The 12,699-nt window shown below is 44.2% G+C and overlaps 1 protein-coding gene across 1 annotated transcript in view; it reads left to right on the top strand.

Annotated features, from left to right (window-relative positions):
- The window catches only part of man1a2 (mannosidase, alpha, class 1A, member 2), a 45,723-nt gene that overhangs the window by 18,072 nt on the left and 14,952 nt on the right, over positions 1 to 12,699 (top strand). The window contains exon 5 of the mRNA XM_067252952.1: positions 5,615 to 5,711. Within this exon, the coding sequence (XP_067109053.1) occupies positions 5,615 to 5,711 (97 nt within the window). The remainder of the gene's footprint in view (positions 1 to 5,614; positions 5,712 to 12,699) is intronic.

Below are 12,699 nucleotides of genomic sequence, written 5' to 3'. Positions count from 1 at the left end.
AACTAAATGGCCTTATGTTATTTATCTTATTTACACGACGGCGTGTCATTTCTGTTTCTACATGAAACAGAAATCCCCCCCCCCCCCCCCCCCCCTCCAGCAGTCAGACAAATAGGTATGGAGTCGTGGGTGCAAACAATGGTGCAGACACAAAGTTACCGCTTCAAAAGGGGCATTTATTAGCCACAGTAAAAGTAGGGAGAAGGGGCTGGACGGGACCAAAGAACACAAAACACAGCACTCCCCTTTACCTGTCCTAACAAACAATACCTGTTAACTGGCACTCGAGCAGAACGCCCTAACCTAAATACAGGGGGTGGTCTGCCCAGGTCTAACCTAATGTGCTTAGAAAAGGAAGTTACCCTACGGGTGATGTAAGTCCAGGGCGTCTTGCCTAACACACAAGGTGCTTCTCCTTCTCCCTGGGAAGACAAAATAAATTAATAAACAAAAGTTAATAACAGTACAACACAAAACAGTGAACAGGTCTCTCCGGTTTCCACAACGTCGCAAAACCAAACGCACAAGGAGAGAGACAGAAAGATACCTCCAAAAGACAAAAATAAGACATTGAACGAACAAACAGATATACAGCTGAGGGGATGATGGGATTGGATGGTGGAAAACAGGAACCAGCAGCTGGACATGCTAACGGGAGGGAGGAGTCATTGATGAGCGGGAATGAGGGTGATTGGTGCCACCTGTACAGAAAAGAGACAGAGCAAAACAAACACACACAACACATGACAGGACTGGGGATGTAACAATAGCAAAAACGTATTTGAAAAACGTATTTGTGAATTGCCAGTTGAAAGGTGGTCCAGCAAGTGATGATTCCTAAAGCAATGAAAATCAAGACCCTGTTGTCTTTCTAGGCTAAACCGTTGTGGCTTTGTTTAGTCCAGAGCCATAGAAAATGAGCAACAATTGTAGCTAATGACCTTCCAGCTACACTTACTGAAATAAACCATCCACTTTAAATATAGCTAGTCTTTGTTAGTTAGTTAGCCAGTATTTCATCTGTAAAATAGTCTTGGACTTTCTGTATCGCACTGACATAATTAATATTGTTAATATCTTATGCCTGTTTTAGGTTCCGTCAAAAGTGCAAGAGTGTACCTGTAGGAAAGCAAGCAACAATAATATAATATATAATATAATCTACAGCGAGTACAAGTAGTTAAATAAGTTACAACTAACCAACAAGTGCAACAAGTCCCTCAATAAGTGTCATTGTGTTCCTGGAGGAAATAAACTAACATTGGATCCAACAAACCTTTCTTAAAGGTGACATGACATGAAAATTTCACTTTAGGAGGTTATTTAACATTAATATGAGTTCCCCTAGCCTGCCTTTGGTCCCGCAGTGGCTAGAATTTTCGATAGGTGTAAACCAAGCCCTGGGTGTTCTTCTCCGCCTTTGAGAAAATGAAGGCTCAATTGCTCTGTTTGAAAATCTCCTCCTTGTGACGTCACAAGGAGGAAGGTTACCTTCCCTCTCTCTGCTTTGCCCGCCCAGAGAATCTGGCCCGCCCATAAGAAACTGAGCTACGACCGTGGAAGTGTTTTTATCCTCAAGAGACATCATGGCTTGCAAACGAATGAAGCATTACATTTGCTCAGTTTGGATGTACAAAGGAAAACAAAAATCATTTTAATCAAATTTATTCTGGATCAGTACTAACTCTCCTTCGTCCAGCTACTAACCTCAGACAAGTAAGTTAACAAACGCTATATCATTTTATAGCTTTACTGTATATGGTTACCTAGCTTGCTACCCTTAGAATGTGTCTGTAACGTTAGCTCTGCAGCTAACATCTGAGTTACTGTCACTAATGGAAAGGTAGATGGCATCAATTATGTGTGTGAATACACATGCTGTAACGTGAGTTTTGTACACTTCTTTGTTATTTGGATAACCGTTCTGCTGTTGGTGTTATGGCGCGCGCGATATCCGCCTTACCCCTCATTGAAATGACTGAGTGTGTACCTCTGCAAACCAGGGTTATCAGATGAGAATGGGCAAATTCGAGGCATCTTACAGCAACGGGGCTACAGCCATTGCTATACATCCATTGTAAACATTAGCGCATGGTGCCGCCCCTCCGCTCCTCATTAGCATTTAAAGCTACAGACACCAAAACAGCGCGTTTTGAGGAAAGCTCCTTGTGGGACTGCTAGTAGTGGCTGTAATTCTGCACCAAGGCTGAATTTCTGGAAAGAGACTTCTGATACAGTATTAGGGGACCACTAAGGCCTATATAAAAGCATCCAAAAACTGCATGTCATGTCACCTTTAAGTACCGTTGTACTCCCGGAAGAAGTGCATCTTTAGCCAGACAGACAGAGATTCCTGACATTAATAGAGAGATGTAATTATAAGCTGCACCTACTTTCCCCATCAACAATTATTGGTGTTTAATTCTCTTGTTATCATTTCTTCGATATCTATATTGGATTTCACAGCCATACAATAAATTGCAATTATGGGTCAATTTCCCGTTGTGAAAACAGGCGTCTTTGGGTGTAAAATATAAATGTATGAATGTAATTCTTTTCTTTTTTCTTTTCATCTCACACACCTGCCACTGAGTTGGAATGTAAGAGAAACTAATAGGCTGTTTCTTTTCATGTTACCACCACGGAGCATGAGCCTCATTGAGCAGATGTCTTGTCTTCAGCCAGCTGTTGCTGCTGTGCTTCATAACAGCATGCTGTACGTAGCCATTCAAGATGGCTGCCAGACAACGATGATAAAGCCTCCAACAGGCTCTCAAACGATAATAAACGTGGTAAGACGGGATAGATGGGTAGATAAGATGTCATCAACAGAGACCAAGACCTATAAACATGTATTTTAGAGATGTAAGAGTTAAGGTTGGAGACACTGGCCAGAGAAACATGGGCGAAAGTGATTTCAAGAGTGTCTTAAAGGATGGATCTCACATAACAAGTCACCACATTGTCAACACAATCTTCCAACCCTTCCGGCTAATGAACATTGCACGCTACGATTGCCCACTCGAATGCATGTTGTGTGCCTTGTTTCTCATTGTGCCTATTCCAGCGTAGTGTGACTTCCTGCCAGTGCAGCGCTGCCTCTGGGGAATCTCTGAGGTTTCAGCCAGACAGAACCAGAGCCAAGCATTACAAGCTCACTTTTCAAACCCAGCTATAAATATCTGGTGTTCGAGAGCCCTGCAACATGCTAACATGCATGTCTAGAAAGGAAAGCTGATACTCAGTTAATGCTTGAAATATGTCATTTATGAGTGATGTATGTTGGATGATACCATTCAACCCATTCTGCAGGGGAAGACCTCTGACATAGGATGTTTTAGAATCTGTAAAATGTTAATGAGTTGGAATCCTGGTCTTTAGTTTATTGCCTCTGATTGCCCTTCTAGTTGGATCAGAGTGCCATCGTGGAGTTGAAATCTGATTTAGTTAATTTTGTCTGTATGGCCAAATGACCTGTACTGTAGTGCCTTGCCAATACACAATAGTAGCCTGTGGCTACATATCCTGATGTGTTGGTTTGATGTAATCCTCTGTGTCTGCAGCCCAGAATACAAAGGAACACATTTTTACTGACCTCTTACTGGTTCTCAGACACAGCCTGAGGTCAAGATAGGAGGACAGTCTAGCTTTCGTTTCAGCTTAGCAGACTAGACAACGCAGGCAGGCTGAGAGATGCTCTGTGGTCAGGCAGGCCCTGGGGGATCTGAGTAAAGGGTGTGGGGGTGGGCCTGGAAACAGGGTGACAGGGTATCACACCAGGCCTCCCTTGGGTAGGTACAACTGGGACATCACTCTCTGTAGTGTCATTGTTCCCATCACAGGTGCTGGCAGTGACTCGTGCCATCCTTGCCTAGCCTGCACAGATGTGTTCTAGGATCCACTTAAGCTTATCTTTTTTCCCTTGTTTAATCCTGACCTCTGATGAAAAATAGTGTTTGTTTTTTCCAGCCAAGCCACGTCTTCTAAAATGGTGGTCTTTAGTATGCGTGTTAGCCTTGGCAGGGCTCCATACTAACTTGTTGCCTTGGTTGCACTGGTGCGCCTAACTTTTTTTATTTAGGTGCACTAGCACAAAATTTAGGTGCACCCAAATTTTTCATTGCGTCGCCACAATTTCAAGGTCACCTTTTTATCACGCTCCATATACATTCATATATACTATGTAAATGATCTTAAACAAGAAGGTAAATATATTTTTTGTGCTTCCCTGAACTGAGACCTAACATTTCATGGCTCAAAGTCTTATAGCGGGTCCCACCTTGCTGTCCCATGCCCTTCAGATGGCCAACACCTGTAATTTGGTCTTCTTGCCCTATGGCCTTGGCTAAATCATCTTGCCACACTCTCCCTAGAATCAAAATCCTAGCTCCATGGGTTAGCTCCATGGCCCAGCTTCGTAACTCAGGGGTCCGCAATTCATTTTTACAAGGGGCCACATGAGAAACCTGAAATGTGTTGGAGGGCCTCATCAATTTGCTCACTATTCATTTTCTCCCATTGTAAAAAGCAGTAAAGTATATATTTTGATTAGCTGCTACTGGTTATCAGAAGAATAAGGATATTCTGTAAATATTTATATAAATATTTTAGATTTTGGTGTAGGTCAAATAGGAAAGATTATATAAGTAATAAACAGTATAAACAACAACAACAGTGTTTCATATTATTTGTAACCAGTTAATCTTCACAAACACTGAAAAGTTGTTTTGCAGTATGTTAAAGATGTGGAATTGATCAACTTTATACAAAAAGCAATACGTTTTTTCAGTTCATTTTGTTCTGTGAGAGAAATCCAGTGGGCTTGAACAAGTGCATCGAAATCTGTCTGAATGTCTGAGGTGGATATGCGAAGGACAGCTGACAGGTAATGATCAGGGTCTGCAGTTCAACTAGCAAACCATGAGCCCGCGCCCACTGAATCAGTCAAGTTCTTATTATGTCCGCGTTAGTTTTTTTTCTTCACAGCTTTCACTTTGACCTCAGTAAACAGATACTTAGAAGTCCATGTCTTGTTAAAAGTTAATCAGTGGCAAAGCTTTTCATTTTCGAGGGCTAACCAACAGCTAACTCTCCTGTCGGTGAGGTTGCGCAAGTGCACATATGTAAATCGCCTGATCACTGTAGTCTTTCAGGACTACATATTTACTACCGCTCAACACATTTATTTATTTTTAATTTTTGATTTACCTCACGTGGGCCGGATTGAGACAGCCTGTGGCTGGTTATGCAATGCCCAGGTCTGCTAAACTGACTCTCTGGTGCTCAGGTCGTAATTTCAATCACACAGCACGGAGCTACAGGAATATCTGGACCACAGCCAATCAGAGGCAAAGACCCGCCCCATCTCTGTCTCTGATTGGTTTAGACCACGATATGATCCAACCATGAGTGTCAGTTCCGTCTTAGGATAACAAACGCTTCGTTTGTTATCAAACGAATTGGTTGCACTCTAGAGCCCTGCTTGGTATACATCTGTCTTGCATGGAGACATTTCGTTTTTTTAAATGTTCAGTCAGATATGTGTGTTGGGCTACAGCCTCCATACAGGTGTGCATATTCTCTAGTGTCTGACCAGGCTGTGTTTGTGTTGTAGATGATGAAGCACGCCTGGGATAGCTACAGACAGTACGGATGGGGCCATAACGAGCTGAAGCCCCTCGCCAAGAAAGGACATTCCACTAATATCTTCGGTAAGTGACTCTCGCAAAAACATTATTACCAAATAATTGCACACACAGAAAAACACAACGACAGATACACTTTCTAGCAAAGACATACTTTTCCACCAGAATGTGAGCACCCACTCCGGTTTTCTGTTTTTGCTGTTTTGCTCTGCAGCTGCTGAAAAACAGGCCGGTTGAACTTTGTGTGCGTGTCAAATTTGTTTTCAGACTTCCAAATGGAGCATATCCTTGTTATTTAATGAACAGCTTTTAATTGGTTTCTGAGCTGCTGTGTGGTTCTCCGTAATGTGGACGTCCCTGTTGGGCAGTGGTGTCATGTTAGGCAGTTGGAGGCGAGGCAACAGGTTACGCCCACATGCTAGTTCACCTCAGGCTCTCGTTGACAGGGCTCTCTCTGCTTTTAACCCCGCTTTTTGTTCCCCTCACTGTCTGTCTGGGGCAAATCGTCTCGACATGAAACTTGCTGGGTGTGTGAGTGAGAGGGGGAAAGAAGGAAATTGGCGAGATTTTTTAAATGTGTCTTCCCTACTTTCCCATGGGGCTTCTTACATATTATACTAACACGCACAAGCACCATGTCACTGCAGCAAATGCAGTTTGCGAATAACATCCTTCGCCTCTTGCTTGTTATGTTTTGGATGCCTTGAAACAGGAAGGCTTTGTGTGTACTTTGCCAGCCTCACTCTGACACAGCAGACTAGAGCCTTGGTAACAAGAGGACTGGGCACTTTAGTCTCACGTAACCGTGAGTGCTTTGTTGAAGGGGAGCAGCAGGAACTGATGTTTACTGTAGAGATTTAGGCCTTTGTCTAACAGAGAACAGTTTTAGCCAGCACATAGAGCTTGCTAAACATTGCACAGTTCAGCCGGAGGTAGCTAAACACTGGTGTTTAGCTATGGATATAATTGAATGGATACATTTTGTTTGCAGTGGATGTTGTTACCATATTTGTTTGCACCTTCTGTCAGTTCACTTGATCATGTTAGTGTCTGTCCTGACCCTTATTGACCCAACTGTTTAGAATGTGACCTGTAGTGGGGTTGTGACAGCGTCACCATGGGAGGCATCCTGTTGGACAGCATGGGCTCAGATCTCTTTGTAGTGTCTGGAGGAAAGCTCTCCCTGGGGACCTGCGTCAACCTGAATTGATCCGGACTGTAACCAACTCCACTGGCTACGGGAGACACAATGCTTCCCTGTCATGTGAACACCCTGCTCAAGTTTCCCAACATTTGTAGCATGTTGTGTTTTCTGGTCAAAACAGAGTTTTAAATGCTCTCCCTTGATCATTTAGAATTTAGTTTTCAAACGTATCTTTGCAGATATGTGGAATTTGCCTTGGTTGAGCTCACTCTCGTCTCTTACCTTGACGAGCATTTTCACAGCACCTACATGTTGATGGAGGGGAGGGGGTCAGATAAAGCCCTCTCATTGGGTAACTCCCATTGACTGCTGTGTAGGCTTATACAGTGTGAGATCACAACTATTTGCCACACTCATAGGCCTGCCAGGTCCAAGCATTGAATTATAGTCCTGGACCAGACATCAGAACATTCTCCTGTCACATTCTCTTCCAGCAGTGGAAAAATCCAGCAGTGCAAAATCCTGGCTGACCAGTACATTCAGAATCCTGGCTGACCAGTACTTTCAGAATTCTGGATGAACAGTATCTTCAGAATCCTAGCTGATCAGTACAGAATTCTGGCTTATCAGTACAGAATCGTAGCTGATCAGTACCTTTAGAATGCTGGCTGATGAGTACCTTTAGAATGCTGGCTGATCAGTACCTTTAGAATCCTGGCTGATCAGTGCCTGCAGAATCCTGACTGTAACTCCTCACACTGCTTCTCCAGTTCTGGATGCCAGCTCCCCATTCCAGAAACTCACTCGATGTTGTTTTTCTACATGTAGGTCATGTCTTGATATCATTGGTTCCCTGGGCGGAATAGCAAAGTGCATCCTGGGAAGGGTTATGAACAGGCGCCATGGCAACCTGCCTGTGGGAGTGGGCGGATTCATACAGTTGAGGAGAGGCAGAAGCAGTCTGATTATAGACTGACTGGATAACCTGATCAGCGCATTCAGAAGATAAACACTACCTAACATTGGAGTATATAGCATGAAAATACAGTCTAGAAGGATAGAAGAGAGAGGGTGAGGGGGCGATAAAGGATAGAAAGGGGCAGAAGGAGTGGGGGGAGGGGAGTGGAGAAAATGGATAGATGTGAAATGAGCAAAGAGAGAAATGGTATGAAGGAGGTGTGAAGTTGGAAATGTAGATGTTACTGGATGTTCGACAGATGGACAGACACAAGGGAACATAACAGAACTTGTTTATGTGGAAAACGCCAAGATCATTGGGCACATGCGCTGTCCATACCGACCACAAACATATTCCACTTCAGTTACTCTCAAGTGCCTAAATGACATGCTAAACATGACATGTAGGGCTTGCTTGCATAGTATTTGATTGCTAACGTGACAACTGATGTATACATCTATATAACGGTACACATCCATGTTTCCCCCCACTGAATGTGAACTTCTGCCCCGAGGTTAATACACTCGATGAACACGATGATACCCTCGCTAAGTGCTGTAGTCACGGCACAGGCTTCTCTTGGGGACACAGTGATGCTACTCAATGGGTTTGTCCTGTCTACTGAGGCATGCAGTGCGGTTAACTGCTGTAGTGGATAATGCCTCAGTGTGACTGCTCATGTGATGACTACCATAAGGCCAGATCTGCATGATAAGTGGAAGGACAGTACTATCCAGTGCTCAGAAAAGAGCACACAACTTGAAATCTGCACTGATGGCTAAATCTCCCCAGAGGTGTTCATTTGGGTGAATGTACTCAAACGTTTGACCAGGTTTATGTTGATTATGTTTGCATTTACAGTTGAAGTGCTATAGGCACAATTTAGCATTTTCACTAAGTACTGTGTTGCAGAGTACCTGTCGGTGTATATCTATGATCTCTATAGTTTCCCAGGCTGCAGAAGTTTCAGAGGGTCTGTCTTGCAGGGTCTTGTCCTTGTCAGAGTAATTGCTGTGTTCTAAATAGTACTGGTCCCTCTGGATGAATCTGTGGGGACTAGTAACTGCATAGTGCCCTGATTTAAGTAGCTTTCTTTCTCTGTTGCTGTAGTTTGGTGTTGGCAGCAGTATAGAGCAGTGGGGGAAGCGCTCCCGACAGGACTACAGATCTCCCTTATGCCCAGCGTTTCTCTCCGGCTAAACTTTTAACACGGCCACTGTGACGCAAGCATGGTGGCCAGAAAGGGTCAGATTTGCCTGCTGTTAAGTCCATGAGGAATGTCTTTAAGGCCCACAATCAGTTTAACTCCGTAGAACAATCCACTTTAATGACAACTACAAGCTATGTATAACTATTTACAGTTGTTGGTTATGACCAGTTTAGCTAAGGGACCAGATGAGTGGAGTTCGTTAGCGATGCTGTGATTGGATTAGTCATAGAGTGGGCTGTTGGTTGTGTAAATGTTATACTTGACTCGCAAACTACACAAACTACAAAATAGTGTTCATTACACCTCCCACACACATATTCACACAGTGATGCTAACCCGGTGACTTTGTTGTTAGAACAGAAATCGCTCCACAAAAATTAATTCCATTACACATTGTACACATTAAAGGAAATAATAATCTATTCTCGTGCATTGTGAAGGGTTTGGCTGTTTATTTCTGTGACATAAATGCGTAACTTAATTCAAGGGAGTTTTATTTTGTGGGAGTGGTCCAATCTGAGCACTAATGGACAGATGTAATCAGACACTGATTATACATTATTATCTATTTAACCACATTACTTTTAAAGTAATTTGTTGGCTTTATTTATAGAGACAGTTGGAGAGAAAGACAGGAAAGCAGGGAGAGCGAGATAGTAAGACTTGTGAAATGTCCCGGGCAGGAATCGAATCCAGGCCCCTCTGCGGCCTTAGTGGTACGCAATGAGCCCCTGAAGCTATGTATTTATTTATCTGCAGGTCCATGCAGGGAATGCAGACCCTTGCATTTTGTCCCAACTTTGTGTATTCATCCAAATACCTTTTCTCAAGTTCCAGAACTTTGCCACTAAAGTGGACTGATTTGACATAGGATATGGAAATTTGAAGGGCCCCAGGCCACTTGGAGGAACACAAATTGGACATTACAAAGACCTCTTAAGAGAGCTCTACTGCACAAAGGAACCCAGAAGGCAATCCCCCCCCCCCTTCTAGTTAGGAGTTCAAAGTCCTGCATGATTAGTACTTTAGTCTTGCATATGGGTAATTTGACTTATTTGGTTCTCCTCTTAAGAGAAAACACAGAAAGAAAGCCAGAAACTCCACTTTTCCAGACAGTTCTTTGTGGTGTGCTTGGACCAATCATTTGAAACCTTTGGGAGGTACAGTATGAATCCCCTCCATTTTTGCCATAGAACAATGGACCTTATTGTTAACAGCAGGTTACACAGGCCTCCTCAAACATATTAACCACCCTCCTACTCCTTCACTGCTCTGAGTACACTCCCGACTTTGTTTATGCAGTGCTTCTTTGTAGAACAAGAGGGTCCTCTGCTACTCTATTGACCTGAAGCATTGGCATAATCACACTTCCATAGCACTATGAAAGGAGCGCCACTTCAGTAGCTTACACACTTCCTTGGGAGCAGCTGAACCTGCCAGTCATGTGTCGCTAGGTGCTTAAACAGGACGTGTGGGCGGGGCCACGGGGCTAGATCACAACACTGTGGGAGGGGCCACGGGGCTAGATCACAGCACTGTGGGAGGGGCCATGGGGCTAGATCACAGCACTGTGGGCGGGGCCATGGGGCTAGATCACAGCACTGTGGGCGGGGCCATGGGGCTAGATCACAGCACTGTGGGCGGGGCCATGGTGCTATAGCACCCACACAGCAGAAGCTCTGCTCTTTTGCCAAATAAGTTTAGTAATTTGGGTACTCTTGTGGATGGAGATGGAGCACGTTCTGACGTGGCCACGGTATGCTTTGGTTGCTCAGCCAGTGTTAAACGATGTCCCAGCAGAGAGGAAAGAGAGAACCGGAAGAGGGGAAGAAAGAGGGAGAGGGGTGATGCAGCCAGAAGTGGATATGTCTAATGTCTCCTGTAGGAAGAGGAGGAGAGTGCTTGCAGTGGGGACAAAGAAGAGAAAGAGATGGCAGGAAAGAAGAGAGGGCTTAACCCTGAACCCTCTGCTTAGGCCCTCTGGCTCGCCTCTATTCCTCCATCCCTTCTCTATCTGACCCAACACACAGAGACAATGTAGCCTGAATTATGAAATCATAATGTTGGATTCATAATGGAGCCCTAGCGGAACTGCTAGGGAGGGTGGGGGGTGGGGGCGGTGAGGGGAGGCTTGTGTGTGTGTGTGTGGTTGTGATTAGTCTCTAAATAAACCTCATCCCAGTCAATTTGTTTAAGATAAGCAGTGTCTGGCATATCTAAATGTTATCTGCTTTAAATGCCAATCCTGCTCCCGTTAATTTGATTTGCCCAATTTGAGAGGTTGCAGTGTGTGACAAGTAAAGGGATGGGTTTAAAGGAGTTGTTGATGATCAGACTGATGAAGTGAGAAATGTACCCAGGAATGTTACATGGGAAGATAAATAGGACTCGGGAACAGAGATATTTCATACAGGAGAGAGAGAGCTTTAGAGTATAGAGCTGTACTGGTTAGAGTATAGGGCTGTACTGGTTAGAGTACAGGGCTGTACTGGTTAGAGTAGAGAGAGTATAGAGCTGTACTGGTTAGACTAGAGAGAGTACAGGGCTGTACTGGTTAGAGTAGAGAGAGTACAGGGCTGTACTGGTTAGAGTAGAGAGTATAGGGCTGTACTGGTTAGAGTACAGAGAGTATAGAGCTGTACTGGTTAGAGTACAGAGAGTATAGAGCTGTACTGGTTAGACTAGAGAGTACAGGGCTGTACTGGTTAGAGTAGAGAGAGTACAGGGCTGTACTGGTTAGAGTACAGAGAGTATAGAGCTGTACTGGTTAGACTAGAGAGTACAGGGCTGTACTGGTTAGAGTAGAGAGAGTACAGGGCTGTACTGGTTAGAGTACAGGGCTGTACTGGTTAGAGTACAGGGCTGTACTGGTTAGAGTAGAGAGAGTACAGGGCTGTACTGGTTAGAGTACAGGGCTGTACTGGTTAGAGTAGAGAGAGTACAGGGCTGTACTGGTTAGAGTACAGGGCTGTACTGGTTAGAGTACAGGGCTGTACTGGTTAGAGTAGACAGAGTACAGGGCTGTACTGGTTAGAGTACAGAGAGTATAGGGCTGTACTGGTTAGAGTACAGAGAGTATAGGGCTGTACTGGTTAGAGTAGAGAGAGTACAGGGCTGTACTGGTTAGAGTAGACAGAGTATAGGGCTGTACTGGTTAGAGTAGAGAGAGTATAGAGCTGTACTGGTTAGAGTACAGGGCTGTACTGGTTAGAGTACAGGGCTGTACTGGTTAGAGTACAGGGCTGTACTGGTTAGAGTAGACAGAGTACAGGGCTGTACTGGTTAGAGTACAGAGAGTATAGGGCTGTACTGGTTAGAGTACAGAGAGTATAGGGCTGTACTGGTTAGAGTAGAGAGAGTACAGGGCTGTACTGGTTAGAGTAGACAGAGTATAGGGCTGTACTGGTTAGAGTAGAGAGAGTATAGAGCTGTACTGGTTAGAGTAGACAGAGTATAGGGCTGTACTGGTTAGAGTACAGAGAGTATAGGGCTGTACTGGTTAGAGTAGAGAGAGTATAGGGCTGTACTGGTTAGAGGGAGTATAGGGCTGTACTGGTTAGAGTAGAGAGTATAGGGCTGTACTGGTTAGAGTAGAGATAGTACAGGGCTGTACTGGTTAGAGTATGGAGAGTATAGAGCTGTACTGGTTAGGGAGAACACAGGGCTGTACTGGTTAGAGTAGAGAGAGTATATGGCTATACTGGTTAGAGTACAGAGAGTATAGGGCTGTACTGGTTAGAGT

The sequence above is a fragment of the Osmerus mordax genome, chromosome 2, assembly GCF_038355195.1.
Source record: "Osmerus mordax isolate fOsmMor3 chromosome 2, fOsmMor3.pri, whole genome shotgun sequence".
Classification (NCBI taxonomy): domain Eukaryota; kingdom Metazoa; phylum Chordata; class Actinopteri; order Osmeriformes; family Osmeridae; genus Osmerus; species Osmerus mordax.
This window is presented reverse-complemented; position numbering and strand designations above follow the sequence as displayed.